Below are 19,095 nucleotides of genomic sequence, written 5' to 3'. Positions count from 1 at the left end.
AAAACGGCCTGCAAAATGGCCCAAAAACAGGCTGAAAAAGGAAGGAAGGAAGGAAGGAAGGAAGGAAGGAAGGAAGGAAGGAAGGAAGGAAGGAAGGAAGGAGCTCATCCAGAATTGCCTGCACAGAAATATTGTCAATCCTTCTCCTTCTGCTTTTTATTTATTATTTTTGGGGTGCAAATGGGCGTTAATTGTAAATTGCTTCTGAGGAATCAATGGGATTTATTGCCTCTGCCACCTCAGATGCGAAATATTGGCTGTTAGGACACAATCTATTGCTTTTTAATAAGCTCATCCTTCCTCGGTGATGGGAGCAGAATGCTTTGCTGGTCTCTCCCCATCCTTTCACTGGGGTGGTGGGGGGGGGCGGCATTTGCACCAGGAAACGGAGGGTTGGTTAATCCTTTCATTTCTGGAGGTGTTGCATATAGGCCCAAGGCCTGGGAAAAGGGAGAGTGGCTGGGAGGTGCGGCTGGGTGTGATGAGTGATGTTGAGTTGGCCACGCCCACCCAGTCACATGACCACCCAGTCACATGACCACCCAGCCAGTCATTAGGGCAGAGAACTGGTTGTTAAATTATTTGAATCCCACCACTGGATATATGGTCAAGTGCAGGTAAGAAATGAGATGCATAGTTATCTCTTATACAAGCTCTGTAGATAAGGGTGTATTGAGGGTAAAATTGTCCTGTAACTTGAGAGTGACATAGAATATCATAATGTATCTTTTCTTTTTATGTACACAGAGAGCATATGCACCAAGACAAATTCCTTGTGTGTCTAATCACACTTGGCCAATAAAGAATTCATTCATTCATTCATTCATTCATTCATTCATTCATTCATAACAGAGTATTTATATATGGAGCAAATTCTTTTAGTGAGTCAATATGTTTGTCTATATATTCCCCCCAAAAAACAGTTAGTACTAGTGACATTTAGTCAAAAGAAGTTCAAGTTAACATAAAAAGTGACAAATGAAATTAGACATCTGAAAAAGCTGCAATGATAATGATGGGCAATTTCAATCACTTTCATGTAAAAGGGAAAATGTCAGTTTGGTGTAATGGTTAAAGATACATTTTAGAAACTGGGTGATTGTGAGCTGTAGCTGCACAAAGTCAGCCTGGTTGCTTTGGAAAAATTACTGCCTTTCAGCTGTAGAAAGAAAGCAATGACAAGTAACTTCTGAAGACATTGCCCAGAAAATTGCAGAGACTTGTCCAGGCAGGTCACTAGAAATCAACACCGATTCAAAGGTACAAAAAACAACAACCCACAACAGTGACATTAATATCATCTTTTCTGACAGAAACTGATCAGAAATAATTGCAGATGGCTTGATGAAAATGTCAAACTCTATTTAGCTGCTGCAAAAACCAGAAAATTCTGTTTGCAAACATTTGTAGGGGAAATGAAAATAGAACTGCTGATATAATAATGCCCTTATAACAAATCTATGATAAAACCACACTTGAAGTATTATCAGAGGTGGTATTCAACAGGTTGTGACCAGTTCTGGGGAACCAGTAGCGGAAATTTTGAGTAGTTCGGAGAACCGGCAAATACCACCTCTGACTGGCCCCGCCTCCCTCTATTCTCTGCCTCCTAAGTCCCGGCAGATCAGCTGGGTCTTCTTTTTTTTGCCCTGGATAGGAGAACGGAACTGGAAAGCAGGTTAGTGGGGTGGGGAGGGAATGGGATTTTGCAGTAAACCTCCCCCAGGAGTGAGGAGGGAATGGAGATTTTGCAGTATCCTTCCCCTGCCATGCCCACCAAGCCACGCCCACAGAACCAGTAGTAAAAAAATTTGCATCCCACCACTGAGTATTATGTATAGGTCTGGTCACAGTTCCTTTAGAAAGATATTATGGAAGTGGAAAAGGTTTTGAAACAGAGTGACCAACATGATTATAAGGTGGACTAGCCTCCTATGAGGAAAGATTAAAGCTCCAGCTTGAAAGCAAAGGAGACTTGACAAAGGTATATGTTCTATCGTCAGAACAAAATAGAGTCGATACCGGAGTTGAGTTCAGCTCTTTATTTAACTGTCAGTAACTTCAACTAAAGTCGAGCCGCGGCAGCCCCTTTTATAGCGGCTGCTCGCGGCTCGCAACTAATGGCGTTTATTTAAAACTCCCGCCGCTTGGGCGGCCAATCAGAACTGTTGTTATCTACCAATCGCTAGGCGGTGGTATCTGTCCAATAGGAATGCAGTATTACGAGTATGCAAAACCAGTATACTACAGTATATATAATCATTTATTGCATAGACAGAAAAATGTTTTTCTTTTACTCGCAATGTAAAACTGGTGAAGGAAGACAGGGAGTTTCAGAATTGATAAAAAAAAATGTGGTTTCATAGCGCATAGCTCAATTGAGGAAGGCAACCCATTTGGATTGTTTAAAAGTGGACACTGATGCTCCTCATTACTTCCTGAATCATAGACAATGTCTTCTAAATATTGGTTACTCCAAAGCAATGCTGAAACAGGCTGTGATCCACCAATTCAACTTGCCGTTTGTGACTCAGAATACTGGACTTCATATGCCTTTGGCCTGATCCAGCAGGATTGTTTTTATGTTCTTACTTGTCTTGGGTTTATCAGATATGAATCCAGAGTGTCAGATGCTAGTGAAGGATTATAAGAAAAGGAGAAATTTTTGTCAAAATGTATCTTTGAGGTCATCTTCTTCCTTCTGTATCTGCAGCATGGGTTGACTGTACCCCACGGTCTCCATGCCTCCCACCTCCCCAGTGTATTGGTTTACTTACTTATTGGACTTTTTTAGTTACTTTGAAGCTCATCATATAGCAAAGTAAAGTAATAGCTGCAAGCATAGTCTTTATTTTCAAGAACGCTTTTGTACTTCATAGTTTACACCAAACTATGAGGTACAAAATTAGACGTACAAAATACACTATTAGAAAATAAAATGAGATCCACTGTTATATAGGGAAATAAACCTACATGGGCCAGAACAAGAAAGACAAGGATAAACTAACATGAAATTTCTTGGCAAACTAGAGGAGAAAGTGTGGACAAATATATGGAGTTATCTTCTGGTAAATCACTTAATTCAGTGGTCCCCAACCACCGGGCCATGGACCGGTACCGGTCCGTGGATCATTTTGTACTGGGCCGCCGGTTTGCTTGGGCGCCGCCATCTTGTTTCGACGGCGATTGAGAAAGTGCTTCCGGGTGAGCTTGTCAGTCGTCGGTTGTTGGAAAGCAGCATTTGGGTGCTGAAGGAACCCTCGCACCTTAGTTTCATCGAAGGGGGGGCTTGAGCGAAGAGCCATCCCAACGGCGGTGGAGTCTTGTGTTACTCAGGAGGAGATTAAGAAAGAGCCCGAAAAGCACAAAAAAGGTACAAAGGAGGAGTTGAAGGTGGCAGGGAGAAGCGGGGGACGGCTGGCTGGCCGGTCGCTTAGCTCGCCTTGCCTTGGTCGTGCGTGCTGATGCCGGTACCGGTCCGTGGATCATTTTGTGATGCCGGTACTGGTCCGTGGTACAAAAAAGGTTGGGGGCCACTGACTTAATTCTCACTGGCCATGTTCACCATATGTTTAAACTACTGTATTTAGTTGCAGGAATATTGACCAGGTGGCTGTCCTTAATTAGTGATAGTGCTCTGAAGGAGGGATCTTCTTGGATTTGGGGTTCCTTCTGGAGCAGCAGGAGCAGCATAGCTACTGAAGGAGTTTTGCCCATTCACATTATAATCCTATCATAACTGTGCTTTCTTTCTTTGTCCTTCCTTCCTTCCATTCATCCAGCCAATGCTCCAGCACTGGAGGTTTTTAAGAAGAGATTGGACAACCATTTCTCTGAAATGGTATAGGGTTTGCTGCCTGATCAAGGGATTGGACAAGAACAGTGGTCACTAACCGGTGGGCCAGGCACCACTGGTGATCCGTGAGAAAATTTTGGTGGTCCGCAGAGAAATGTCCCCCCCCCCAAAGCAATTAATCCAGGCTGTGTGGGAACACAAGGCTGTGCCGTCCACATGGCCCGCCCACCCGCTGGCCCTACCCTTTGGCTGAGCGCAAACCTTACCTTGAGTAGAGCCATGTGAGTGGGAACTGAAAGGTAAGACCAATGGCGGGAGATGGAAATCCTCCCCAGGATGGCTTGTGGACATTGGTGGGAAAGTCAGTCCCATATTCCAGAGCTGCAGTAGTCACAAGACTGGCAATTTGGTCATCCCGGAGCAGCTCCTCCATTCCATGGCAGGCCAGTGCACCTGGGTGGAGGAGCAGCTGCTCCGGGATGACCAAAGGGCTAGTCCTGTGACTACTAGAGCTCTAGAATATGGGACTGACTTTTCCACCAATGTCAGCAAGCCACCATCAGTCAAAATTCATATTAGTGATCCGCATGATTTAAAATTATGAGTTTGGTGGTCCCTGAGGTCCAAAAGGTTGGCAACCCCTGGACTAGAAGACTTATAAGGTCTCTGCCAACTCTGTTATTCTGTTATCCATCCCCCTCTTCATCCATCCATCCATCATGTGAGTTCTCATTATGTGGCTTACATTCTAAGATATGGTCTAAGATATCCAGTAGAAATTCTTTCTAGTAGATACATGCTTTTTTTAAAAGGAAGGTAATGAGAGGAAGGCTGTTTGAAAGAAACTTTTATTGTGTGGAGTATGTATGTGTTCAAAAGAAACAAGTAATATTTGTCTTTGTTTTTTCTAAAATATTGTTACTTTTGTCTCTGTGGGTGAATGAAACTTTTGCTCCCAGGTGTAAATAATCTCCAATTCATTCACAGATTAATACAATAGAGCAATATTGAATTGTATAGGAATGGTAGGGAAAGAGAGAAGAAATTTGGTATTTAATTTGGCAAAGACTGTATAAATTCAAGAATGTAGTTTGTCATGCACACCCATTTAAATTTTATGCCATAACAATGTTTACTTATTACAGGCAGATCCATATATTGGTTCCTGACTTAAATCACATTTAGAACAGACCCATTAAATTTAATGGAACATCCATTAAGCATGGCTCTTTGTTTTCATTAGTTTCCTCTAAACATGATAAAGTCTGGATAAAATATTTTAGCATTTTTGAAAACTACCTTCTGAAGATATGTCTTTTTTGAGATTAGATTAAGATTGCTAAATTCTGTATCATCAAAGAGCCTCCTCCTTCTCACTTCTGGTTTGTCGGCTTCGCGAGCGGCAGGGATTTGCGAAGCTGCGCGATCCCTGCCGCGCTAGCCGTTTTTGGGGCTCCGACCCAGCCGGGTGCGGAGCTAGGCTGCCCTGCAGGGGCAGCTGAAGGTAGGGGATCCGGAGAAGGGTTTGGGGGTGCTGCAGACCCCCTCCTGGCCGGCAGAACCCCTTTCCCAGGACGATGCAGCGGCGGTCCGTAATGGCCGCCACAAAGAAGCTGGCAGCCGGGTAAGAATGCGCAGGAGGAAGTGGAGAAAGTGATTGAGAGGAGAAAGTTTTCTTGGCTCCTAGGACTCTAAGACATATTTAATAAAATTCCTGAAAAGTATGACTTTCTGAATAATACCTGCCAGAAGAGGAAAAAAGCGGCTGCTTGAAGGTGCTGAAAGGATAGCTTTCCCTCTTTTCCCACGGAATAAATAACTGGATATTAAGAAACCTATTTTTTAGGTGGAAATTGGTTTTAAGCGATGAGTGGGAAGAGAGAGGATTAAAAAGAAAATATTTGTATGCTAAGATTTGTTGGAGCAGATGCCTTAAGGATTTGAAGACTAGAATATATTGTAACAAGACTTTAAACAGATTTGGACTTTCTTTCTCTTTGATTGATATCACCCCAGAAGGAGAAAGTGAGAACTCTGCCTTGGTTTGGACTGATTGATAACTTTGGGACTGTTTTATCTTTTTTATTTTCTTTTGAATATTCTGGTTGTTGTAAGAAGAAAGAAGGAGAAAAGAAAAGAAAAGATTTATAATGGCTCTTTCTGTTGAGGAACTAAGAAATGGTGTGGAAGAAGCTTTCCTTTTCTTAGAAATGGCGCTTACTAATTATCAACAAAAATTACAACAGATGAAGGCAGCAGAGGAACAAGAAAGAAAGGAAGGAGCCATCTTTAATGAATCTCAGAATTTGATCCAGAAAAAAAGAAGAGAGAAAGAAAAGAAAAGAAGAGAAAGAAGAAAACTAAAGGATTTAAGGACTTAAGATCTAAAAACATTTAAGAAAGGGAAAAATAAAGTGCAAAACCAATATGATGATTGTAAACAAAGGGGAAAAGAAATACGACAGAGAAGGGAAGCCGGTAAGGCAGAGGCTAGAAGAAGGGGGGGTAGAAAGGTTTGTTGGGAAAAGAAAGAAAGGGAAAAGGTGGAGAAAAGCTACAACGTTTTGAAATTAAATGGAAAAAAGGAATTTTTATGGATAATGGATAAAGTAAAAGATTTTGCAAGGTACATAAGATGAGATGGTAGTATTGCAATGGTTTAAGAGTTGATAAGAGATTAAAATGTTAAAATGTTTAAAAATGATTGGTTTTAAAACTTAATAATAGGAGGGGTTTAGAATATTGTTTTAATTAAAGAGTTTAATAAAATTATGGTATTGATGTTATTATGAAATTTTTATTATAGTATTTCTTTTTAATATTTGGATTTATTCTCTAATTATGCACTTAATTGTGTTGGATGTATTAGTTAGATAGAATGTACCAAGCAAAATCTGATTGGGTATTAGATATTATTTTAAAGATTAATTTGATTAACTTAGGGGAGATAGAAAGGCATCATACTCTGATTAATGATTTCAGGAGAAACTGATTTTCTTTTTTTTTTTCATAAGGGATGAGACAAAGGGATGATAAAAAATGGACAAAAGATACAAATATAATGATTTAAACTAAGATGATTAATTAAGGTAGAATTAAGAAGTGTGAAATATGTGGAGAAGTTAATATAGAAGGCTTAGAATGGTAAATAAAATAAGTAATGATATGTAAGATGAGCATGAATATAATTGAAGTCCATGAAGAGAGAGACACCTGGGTCCAAGTTACTTTCAAAAAGATATTTTTTTATGTTTTGTGTGTTGTGTGTATATGTCTTTTTGGGGGAGAATTGGTAAAAACTTGTAGAAATATAGAATGAGAATAATGGTAACTAAGTCAGAAAGAAACAGATGAAATAATAATAATGATATTGAATAAGAGTAAAGAGAAGTAAAGAGAAATTGAATAAGAGGTTTTGGTATATTATATGGAAATGGTTTAAAACAGAATCATAATTTATCTGACTTGTTAAATTTACAAGGGAAAAAGGTTTAAACATGTAATGAATAATGATAATTTGTGTGTTTTAAAAATTAATAAAACTTGTTTTTTTTTTTAAAAAAAGAGCCTCCTCCTTCTCTATGTCCTGCCATGTTCTAGGCTTTGGAAGTCCAGACATTTAAAATTAATTCAAAGCAGCATTCATTGAACATGCTTAACACAGAAGTGAATTCAGTGTGGGAACAGCTGGAGTTGTTTGAGCACAAAGCCTATTTCAATTAAAAAAACAACAACACCTTAGTCTTATTAGTTTTGATTATTTAGTTAAAAAAATAAACTCTTAATTTCTTTAAGCTGCTTGTCAAATCCTTAAGTAGCCAATAAATAATTTAGCACTTGTGGGGGGGTGAGTGTGCGCGTGCATGCATTATATTGCTGATGTTCTTTTCTGTAAATGCTAATGATAATCTTAAAATAGCTTGCTGGCATGCCTTGTGAATATAGTTAAATCATTTTCCATTCTTCCATGATCATTGTTGTTTTTCTTTTGTTGGGATAAAATTGCTGCTTTGTCTTCAACTCATTAGGGTTTTGTTCTATTTCTTTCCCATCTGACAGTGAAGATTCACCCACTCCTCTTCCCCCTTAACCTGAGCGAACTTTGTTTCATTCCCTCACGTCTAAGAAATAACATGTTCCGATATCCATCTGTTTCCGTGGTTGGTTCTGATTCATGCAGGTTGTTCAAATAGCAGCCTAAGTTAATCTTTTAGAAAATAACTGATAATCCTTTCTGTGCCTCCTGCATCATAGAGCTTGGGACTCTTTAAGTTGGTATGTATTTCCTTGATTTTTTGGGGGTGGGGGTGGGGGGTGGGTGGGTTAGTTTAAATATGTTTCACATTTGTCCATCCTTTTGTTTTTCTTGGCCAACCACAAACTTTGGAAGCTCACCCATTTAACTGCTAAAGTTTTTCTGTTCACTAGCATATTGTAAAATGATGCTTGTATAGTCATATAGTGTTCATCATCTCCATCCAGGTTTGACACTCCCAGTAAAGTACAAGCTGAATGTACAGTATGCAGGTTTGTAAGTTAGATGTATTCGGGAATGTGGGATAGCTTGTAGTCAGCAGAGAAGAGGGCAACGTGGGAAAGAATGAATTTTGCTTACCGTAACTAACGACTGACTACTTCAGATTTTGTTTTTCAAAGTATTGTTTGAAAATAACTATTCAAATTGGGAAAATATCATAAGATAAAGTATCTTTGTTCCATCCTACTTGACAGAGAACTAACGAGAGAGAGAGGTGTGTGTGTGTGTCTTAGTATATCATTACACACTTGCCATAACTGCTTACTGAAAATTTAGAACTTAGTCATTTGTACCACAAATGATTGGGGCGATTGAAAATGCTGAGCAATTAGAAGGACATAAAGGGATTTGATAAATCTTCCAATGTGAGACAGATTCTGTCGACAAATATGGATGAAAATGTATTCTTTTTAATTCAGTTTTGGTATTTAATATTGTTAAAATACAGCAGGTTAGTAAAATATTTAGTAAAATATACAGACTAAGTACAACACTGTTTCTTGACACTGAAAAGTGAAGTTATTTTTACCATACTTTGTTTCAAGTGAATGGAACTGTTTGTGTTAAGATAATAAAAGGAACCAATCACACAAAAGGCAGGTTTAATGTGAAAAAATACTGCAATCATATTTATTATCTGCTTTGGTTTTAAACTGCATAGTTCCATAGTTCTAACATTATTTACTGGAAAGTAATGCGTATTTGCAGTGAGATCAAGTGGATAATTAACTTGGTTTGAGTTAGCAATTCCTACAGTTTTCAGATTATAAATACACGTGCGAACTGGCTCAGAAAAGATAGACATCACAATGCAGTTCACAGTGTTATAATATTATTGTGTAAATATAGCACATATTTATCTTTTCTAATGATAACAAATTTCAATCGAGTTATTTTCATTTACAACAGAATAACTTAATCAGTGAAAGTGAAGCTCAGTTGTTTTAAACTAAGTCTAAAATGTTATTTTAGCATAGTTCTATTATCTACATTGATTAGAATAATGAAGGTAGCATTAATTTATTTAGGATATTTACTCCTAAAGCATTTAATCCAAGACATTAAAAAAAACATACAAAAAAGTTATAGTTTAGTGCTCTCTAATGTTCATTGTTAGCAAAAGCACATAAAATCTGTGGAATATTGAATAGCATGCTTATCATAAGTACTTGGTTCACTGAAGGACTTTTTTTCAGCTTCCAGTGCTCATTATGTTTTTAAAGTAGGCCAGTTGAGAATCAGAACTCTTAGTGGCCTATTTTTGAGAAAATGAACCTGTCTTGACTGAAGCGATAAAGTTGCAGTGAAATGGAAGCTTGTGACTTTCTTTGGATCCCGTGTAATTTTTATAGGAAATAGAAAAAAAGTGCCATGGACAGCTTCTGGGTTGACCAGAGCTTCCAAATAAAGTTTACTGTAACCTGTCAGACTGATAAACAGATTTCTTTGTATCTTTTTCAGGTTGTGTTGTACCCAACTTCCAATAGCCCAAAGTCAACAGAGCTGCATAAAATGTTAGTCCCTAAGAACAGCCAAGATTCTGATTTGAGGATAAAACTAGCAGTGAGAATGGATAAGCCACCACACATGAAGCATTGTGGGTGAGTTCCTATTCTGAAGAATAAACACTAATTCCTTTTCAGCTGCCCATGTAATTTTTTTATTACATGGCCTACAGCCTGAAGAGAAACAAGTAAAGAAGCAGTCTAAGTGTGGTAAGATAAAATGTAAAATTTATTTAAACCAAGTCACCTTTGTAGCTTCAAAATAAGTAAAATGCTTATTGTACAATCAAAAGCAAGAAGGGAAAGTGATGTGTTAACATGTATTGAATTTTTAAATGGTGATTTCTACTGATATATATATTCCATATTTCCAATTGTGATTGTGTACAGATCAAATTTACCACACATAACTCTTTTCTGTTGTCATGTTATTTTTCCAAGTATATGTAAAACAACAAATTTTTGTTGCTCTTGATGTGATACAGATGATCCCAAAGGAGGAGATGATGTTTTTAGCTAGTATTGTATATAAAATACCATATATGAATTTAGGTGGATGAATATGTTACTTCCTATTATACATTGACAGACTTCTAAAATTTAGAAGATTTCGAGAAGCAGCTTCGGATTCACTAAAAAAACAAGTGAGGAAATTGAATCATATTAGACATGCCTAAAGTAACTGCAAACAGAATATTGTCAGGGATATAAATATCTAAGATCTTACCCTAAAATCTTGCACAGTTGAGTATAATTCATTAATGGGAATCTTTGCTTCAGAAAGAACAAACAGTTCTACATGTAGCAAAATAAAAAGGTCACTGTATACATAATTTATGACATAATTTTTAAAAATTGATGAAAAATACTTTCTTTGGGCTGTAAACAAGAAGAGAGGTTTGAAAAGATTAGGAGCTAACCATTCTACTTGGAGTCTGCCAGACCCTGATGCTGAAGCAGATTTTTTTTCTTTATTTTTTTCATTGAAAAATTTAAAGAATGACTTCTAACCTAGTCTGTCTCAAAACTAACACTTTAATACAAGCAAATGTTTGAATTTGCAAATTGCTTCAGTCAGTGTGAAAAACAAAATATTTTATCAGATGAGTTATGTTTTAGCACAGCCTAGTGGCCAAAAACATGTGTTGTTTCCTTTAGTAAAAAAACATTGTGAATATTTTTAAGCCATGAAATAAAATTTATGAAATGAATTGTTGAGTTGGGGAGGGGGGAAGGAAACAGAAGAAATCACCTCCAAAGAAGCTTCTGCTTCTCTAACTAGTCAGATTTAATCTTTAAATTTGGCTGAGTTTAACCCTGATTGAATTAGATGAAACTGTCAACTTTCTACGTGTTATATTCTTAATAGTTTTTGGAGCCCCATCCCCATTTATTCTTGTGACAACTCAAGGTATAGATGGAGATTTTCCTCAGCTATTTCAAGTTATTTATCTGTCACAATTGAAACCAAAAGCTATTCTTTTGGGTTGAATGGATAGATGTCTAGAAAAAAAAAAGCCATAGAATTGTATTTTTAGGTATGACAACTGCAGTGGTATTACTATGTGCTCAAGATTGGTAAGCCTCAACACTATTCATGATAAAAGAATGGCTGGCGAAGATGTTGGAACTTGCACAAATGGCTAAATTGACTTCCCTGATTAGAAAAAAAGACAATATTTGCCTTTATGGCTGGTGGGAAACCACTTGTAGACTTTTTTTTCATGAAACAGAAAAAATGTACTTATAACTCATGTTTTGATAATTAGAAAAATAGATATAGAAAAGTGACCTTTTTAATAATCACAAGGTAAGAGATAATTTGTAACCATACCTGTGTTTGTCATAGAGAAAAATCTGAAGCTGCTTCTTCCTATTCTGCCTTTTCTTTCTGTACTTCTCTGTCTCTGCCTTTCAATTTCTTGAATCTGTATCAGTTTGTTAGTTTTTATTTTATTTTAAAAACTTTTATATTGATATGATGTATGGTATATGATAATGATATATGAAATGATATATGATTAATATATGATTGGTTGTGTATGTGTATATATATAATTTTTCCTACAATCAGGTCTTTGCTTTTTTTTGTGACATCCATTCCACTATTTGAAGAATTCCTGTATATTCTGAGTCATTTTTTTCTTAAACCTAAACATACGCGGCTTCTTTAACCTTTTTTCGTAGTTTTTGGATCCCTTCTCATCCTCACTGTCCTTCTCTTAACTTCTTCCAATTTCTCTGAGTCCTTTTTGAAACAAAAGTCAAGGTTGGCAACTTACCAAAACAGAATAAAATAGAATTTGTTTCTTGTAGTAGTGAGCACTTTATCTTTGCTTTTAGGGATACACCCCCTTTTTCCCCCTGTTCTTCAATCTCCTGAATTCTCAGAGCCTGTTTCATCTTCAAAGACCTGAAAACTTCCTGAGTTGCTAGCAATGCAAAATCTAATCTATGTCTCTTGCTTCTGATTGTTTGTCTTACCCACTGGAATTGCTTCTCTTTTTGAATGCCTTCCTTATGGAGAGTTGTTTCATCTGTTAATTTGTGCTGCAGACTCCCTTTGCAGAAGTGATCAATGCTTGTCTTTTCTCATTATCTCATTATCATTGCCTCTTTTCTTGCTTATCCTTGCCCTTCCTTATTATTATCTTATTATTATCAAACTGTGTAAGCTTTTGTTGTTCTGGTCCTTGTTTCCCTGCCTGAAAACAACCTGGCATTTTTTGCAACCGATACAAGCTTGTAACCAGTCCTTGGAGAGAAAAATGAATGAAACAAACAAGGTCAAAAGAGTCAAGATTCAAGTCCATTCCCTTATAACCTTCTAATGCAGTAAAAATAAGATCACATGACCCCTAGGACACTGCAATCGTCATAAGTATGAGTCAGTTGCCAAGCATCTGAATTTTGATCATGAGACCATGGGGATGCTGCAACAGCAAAATTCAGGTGCTTGGCAACTGACTCATATTTATGACGATGTGAAAATCAGTCACTTTATTCAGTGCCATTGTAATTTTGAACAGTCACTAAATGAACTGTTATAAGTCAGGACAACTTACAACTCCTTATAAGCAGAATTAGGCTAGAAACAATGTACAGAGGCAGACTAGAATGTCTCCTTTCTGCCTTCCTGACAGGATTAACCCCTAAATGTGGGGAAAACAAAATGCTGCTGGAAGGAGATTTCTTCCAACAGCTGGTTCTCTGAATTGCTCAGAAAATTAACAACCGGTTCTCCAGAACCAGTGAGAACTAACTGAATATCACCACTGGGATCACGTGATCACGTTTTACAACATTCTCCCAAGCAAAGTCAATGTGATAGCCAGATTCACTTAACAACCGGATTAATAACTTATCAACTGCAGTGATTCACTTAACAACTACGATAAGGAAGGTCATAAAATGGGGCAAAACTCACTTAACAATTGTTTCACTTAACCACATAAATTTTGGGCTCAGTTGCGGCAATAAGTTGAGGACTACCTATATAGAGATATATATGACTTTAATTATCTCTGTTAATTTGCTGTAAGAGGATCTTACAAATGTTTATAGCAAGTCCTAGCCACTTTAGTTGCATAGAAGAGCTGAGATACTTTTAATTGGCCAAATATATCTGATTACATGATACATTCTGTCATTAATAAATTATTAGGAATTGCTTTAGTGGTGTAACTAAATAGCACGAGTAATCAATGTTTAAGTAAAAGACAGCTGAAGAATTTTTGTGTCAGTGTTAATTTTTCAGCAAATAACATTTCCCATACTCAGGCTACCACTAATCCAAAGGAAATGTTCTTCGTTTTCATACAGAAAATGTGGCAAGAGATTTAGGGTTATGCAAATCTTTCAAAAGGGATGCTTCAGAACACATATGTGCATGTATGAAGTGGATGGTGGCATCCACACACAGGCCCTTAATTTTGCAAAAAAGGAGCTCTAGCTACTGTGACCTCTGCTACTGTCTCTGGGGCTTTGTTTCTGTTCTGAGTGTGAAGTCTGCTAGACCTTGGGAACCCAATGGAGGAAGCAGGACACTTCATGGGAGAAAAAGGACAATTCCAGAAGTGATTCTTGACTGTCTAGTGAGGGGGGAAGGAAGAGAATGGGAGTCAGAGAAATTCTGCTTTAATCACAGTAGCTTTAAATCATTCAAGATTAATGTCAAGCTTTGTGTGGCTAGCAAACTCAGGAAACCAGAACGTTTTTAATTTTGGAAAAATCTTTATTGCTATTAGAGTAATGTAATAAAAAAATTTTAAAACCTTCCCAAGACATTCTGTCATACCGTGGAACTCACAGAAGTGAGTTCTGTGATGCATCCATCAAAAATTGCTTTTTGGACTTCTCCTTTACCGTTACTGTGCTAACAATATTTGTTATGGCTGCTGGAGGAGCATAGTTGTTTAACAGTGCAGAAGGAGGAATTTTGAGGAAGTATTCTCTTTGAACCGCCCAGGCCCACAATTCTTCCCCAGGAAGACAAAGCTAAGATCAAAGGAAAGTTCCTCTACTCTTGGGGAATAAAAAGGAGGTTTCTTTGCCCATGTCTTCTCACCAGAACAGAGATTACATAATAACAGAGTTGGAAGTAACCTTGGGAGGTCTTCTAGTCCAAATTCCTGAGCAAGCAGGAAACCCTACCATTTCAGACAAAATCTCTTCTTAAAAACCTCCAGTTGTAGTACCCACAACTTCTGGAAACAAGACATTCCACTGATTAATTGTTCTAACTGTCAGGAACAATTTCTTTCTAGTTCTGTGTTGGTTCTCTCCTTGATTAGTTTTCATCCATGGCGACTGAAAGGAAATTCACATTAAATCCATCTCCTGTTTCTATGAGGAACTCCTACACCGTAACATACTGGTGAAAAGTGAGGTCACAATCTTTCCTTTTTACTTATTTGGTTCAGAGAAATAAGCAAGTAGAAATATGAATAGTGGATTTAATGAGCTGATATATGCTTTGCGGTAATAAATTTAGTCTCGGTATGAGACTAGATACTGGTGTGCATTTCTGTTTAGCAGAGATAAATATCCATTCATGTTGGCTATTGTCAGTTTTTCATATCTGTTGATATAGCTCGGTGCTGCAATTATGTGTGTTAATTATGTGGTAGAATGCACATAGCTCTTGCTGCAGTTGTAGTTCTCTCTTACAAAGTCTGCACTACTATTACTATTAATCTTCTCATCACTCCTTATCACCCATCCCCTCCCACTTGTGACTGTATGACTGTAACTTTGTTGCTTGTATCCTTACGATTTATATTGACTGTTTCCTAGTATGATTTGATTGCTTATTGTACCCTACGACTATTATTAAGTGTTGTACCTTATAATTCTTGACTCTTGATGAATGTATCTTTTCTTTTATGTACACTGAGAGCATTTGCACCAAGACAAATTCCTTGTATGTCCAATCACACTTGGCTAATAAAGAATTCTATTCTATTCTATTCTGTTCTATTCTATTCTATTCTATTCTATTCTATTCTATTCTATTCTATTCTATTCTATTCTATTCTATTCTATTCTATTCTATTCTATTCTTATTAAAGTATATTTTGTTTATTAGGATGCTGGCCCAAATCTATTTCTTAGGTCTTTAGTTAAATTGATTCTGACTTTTCAGAGTACTTGTGGTGAAGGAAAAGTTGTGATACACTTATTGTCTTCATTGTGATTACATATTGAGAAGCATGTCATTATCTTATCTCACCTAATTAGAGTGGCTACTAAGGTCAATCGCTTTTTCATTAGCATGGGAGGTTTCATGATTTATAGCACAAAGCAAACTGTTTCAATTTATAATAACATATTCTAAGTGCTTTTTATATAAAATTTTGTGTCCTAAGAGATTCTACAGAATTGCCTCTAAATATCTCTATGATTTCAAAAAAAGTAAAAGTAAAATCCTAGCATCTTTCTCTGTTTGTATTGTTGAATAACAGTAATCTTGGGATCAATGATATCTATATACTACTAAAACTCTTGAATCTATTTGATAGTTTGTAACTTCAAAGTTGGGCAGAACATTCTAGGGCAGAACCTTGTCAACAGAAATATATTCAGAAAACCCCTGGGGAAATGAAATTTGGGTTTTTTTGGCTGTTTAAATTAAAATGTAGACTAACAGCTCCACCTTCTGATCTTTAACATATTTGTAAAAAGTTCATAGCAGAAGAAGGAAATGGAAAGCAGATTGCTACATATCTACATGCCACCTATTATAATTCCTATAGCATATAGTCGTATTCAGTGGATAATTTTGGGTAGTGATCCCCACTGAACAGCTAAGAAATACTGCTGCTCTTTGAACATTGCATTACCCATTTAAAAAACAACAACTGATATGATGGGGAAGCTGTATCATAGTCACATCTTTTTATTAAGAAGGAACTTCAGAGGCCAGTTTGTGAGGGAATAACTTTGTGATATAGAAATTCTTTCTGGACCTCTTGTAGACCTGCAATTTGAAAGGATGCCTTCTATCGTATAGCTGATTGGCAATAAGAAAGTGAATGTATTCTACAATTACCCTGACATGATGGGTTACTGTTTGTACAAATCTTATGTTGAACAATATTGCACCATAAACAGAGAATTTGATTGTTTATACAAGAGTATTACCTCATGGGAAATTTTTCTTTCTTGAGGATTCAAAATCATCTTTTATGTATCTATATTAGCCTTATAACGAATATCTCTGTGACAGATTATTTTTTCATTTTAAATGTGCATAGTTACAGTGATCTGTCTGTTATTCTCTTCAGTTTAAACATTAATGTATGAAGTATTTTCGTAAGGAAGACTTGATTTTGCTGATACTTATGGTGCCAAATGAAGATCAGATGTAATCAGTATCAGTAATCCAATGTTATACAAAGGGCACCATGTGTATTTAAGCTTTTAAACAATAATCCAATAGAAGCAGCTGCTGTATTTATAGTCATGTGTATTACTATGAAATATTAAAAAATATGATCACAAGAGGGCAGCATGGTTTAAAGGAATTCTAAGAACACTGTGGAACTGATATAAAGTTCAACATGTAAAATATACAATATTCCCATATGTTATTTTATAGTTATAAACTACTTTTTTATTTTCAGCAACATATTAATATGCAATTTTTGTTCAAAAAATTATCTTTAGTTTTTAGAACTAAAAAAAAAAACAACCAAATATTTTGACAAGAACTAACATAACCAGGAATTGAAATTTTTGGTGTTACACATTCAAAACTTGCTTCGATTTATACTAGATTTCCCAGAAGTGTTGGACTGCTCAGAATCCCCAGATAGGGGATTTATGTAGCATACATGAAAAGAACATGGCTTCAGTTGGGTAGTAGGAACCATTAAATTGATTTGTTTAATCCTACTCATAGAGTATTATCTCCATCCAAGATCAAATTGGCCAAGTCTGGTTTATACATTTATGATCACATCAAAATCAGGCATGATATTCCCCTCTGAAAAAAACATTGAGGCCAGCCAAAAGAGACCCCGCGCTGTGCGCCAAGAAATCGCACACACAACACCAACGCTACACACCCTTCCTTTCCAGCCGGTCAGGAGTGGATCAGCTCCGGAGCTGGGCAGCTGCTTCCCTGGTGGCGGGGCCAAGGCCGCCACCTGGGGAGCGCCCGCTGCTTTCCCTCGCCAGGGCCGGGCGGTGGCATGTTGCCCTGCGCCGTGTGGCCCCTGTCTGGCAGTGCGCTTCTCGGCACGAGGCAGCCGGGTTGCCCAAGGAGCCCAGCCGGCCAGGTGAGGGGAAGGCAATGAGGGCCCTGCCAGGCTGGGGAGGAACACCCATTTGGCAAGGGGCCAGGGAAGCCTGCGGGCGGAGGACCAAGCGCGCTGGGAGGCAGAGATTCGACCGAGGCCGTCAGATGGAGAGACGGCTGGTCTGTGGCTGCCCAGCTCCCTTTTCCTGCCGCTCAGCGGCCTCCGCTCGCACCGCTCGGGCTCCGCTCAGGTGTCCGGCTGAGACTGTCAGGAGTTGCTACCGCCGCCGTGGCTCCATGCGGCTCCAGTCCCGCGTTGCCTCGGGAAGGGAAAGGGAAAACCGGGAGCTGCTGCGCCTGAGCCTCCGGTGCCGCTGCTGCCGTTGCAAAGCGCCTCCGTGGCTCTTCCTTTTTGCCTTTTCCTTCCCGAGGCAACTCCTGACTCAGGGGGCCTCTGAGGGGAGGGGAAGGAGGAGAAGAAGGGGGGAAAGGGGGGGGCAATTCCCCAAAAAATCAGAATTCCGATTTTAATCGGAAGAATATCATGTCTGCAAAATGTGCAGCTTTAGCATAAAGATTGGATTGAGAGACAAGATTTCAAGCCTCAGCACATTATTGTCATGGAAAAAGCTGAGTATTAGCTGTCACTAAGATTATGTTGAGGTTAGCCGGCTGCAGGTGTGGACGGTGGAGGAGAGCGAGGACTCGGATGAGGGACCAGGACCATCAGGAGTGAACTGCTGCCTTCAGGGATTGTGGGGGCTGGCAGCAGTGATGAGGAGCCTGTGCCAAGTGTGCGTGAGTGCAGGATGATTCATAGAAGAGAACAGCTGGAGCAACATAGGCGACTCGGGAGTAAGGATGCAATGTAATGGCCCCTCCCTCCAGGGAATATAAGCCTGGTTTCAAAAGGTTTTTGCCTTTGCAGAGGGCGAAAACACTCTAAGGACCCAGCATTGTGTGTAGAGACTCCGGCTTATCTGAAGAATTCTGTCAAGGCTTTTCTGGTTGGACTAATTGTCTGCAAGCCATCTTTTATCTACAAAGAAGTTTATTTGTAATTAAAGCTGTGAAGGTTTTGAGTTGCTGCGTTTGTTTGAGATTTTCTTGCTGGTAACAGGGTTGGGTCAAAACAGGTTATGATATTTTCAGAAGCAGTCTAGAACTGTACATGTTGCAGGCACACAAATACAATGATTTCTAGATCAAGTCACTAAGAACTTTATCTTAAAGTGACAAAATTAATGAACCAGTGGAATGCTGTGGATATAATTTACTAGGACTTGTAAGGCAATTTGATAAAGGTAGATCACAACCTACTACTTGATATGATAGAAAAAAATGTGGGTTAGACAACATCACCACCAGATGGATTCGCAGTTGGCTGACCAACCACACTCAAAATGTAGTCCCCCACAGAACTGCATCTACATGAAGGGAAATATGCAGTGGGGTACCCCAAAGCTCTTTTTTAGGTCCAGTACTCTTCAAAGTTATTTGGATGAGGGGATAGATA

General features: G+C 38.2%; 1 protein-coding gene across 13 annotated transcripts in view; it reads left to right on the top strand.

The window, feature by feature from the left end:
• CADPS2 (calcium dependent secretion activator 2) overlaps nucleotides 1-19,095 on the top strand; it is a 294,667-nt gene that overhangs the window by 104,950 nt on the left and 170,622 nt on the right. For all 13 annotated transcript variants that reach the window (XM_087969373.1, XM_087969369.1, XM_026669061.2 and 10 more), the window contains one exon: nucleotides 9,795-9,934. In XM_087969373.1, the coding sequence (XP_087825499.1) occupies nucleotides 9,795-9,934 (140 nt within the window). The remainder of the gene's footprint in view (nucleotides 1-9,794; nucleotides 9,935-19,095) is intronic.

The sequence above is a fragment of the Notechis scutatus genome, chromosome 6 (genome assembly GCF_049901735.1).
Source record: "Notechis scutatus isolate UNSWTSFEM ecotype Mainland chromosome 6, rNotScu1.2, whole genome shotgun sequence".
In the NCBI taxonomy this organism is placed as follows: Eukaryota; Metazoa; Chordata; class Lepidosauria; order Squamata; family Elapidae; genus Notechis; species Notechis scutatus.
Note: the sequence above shows the minus strand (reverse complement) of the source record. Positions and strands in the feature narration are given on the sequence as shown.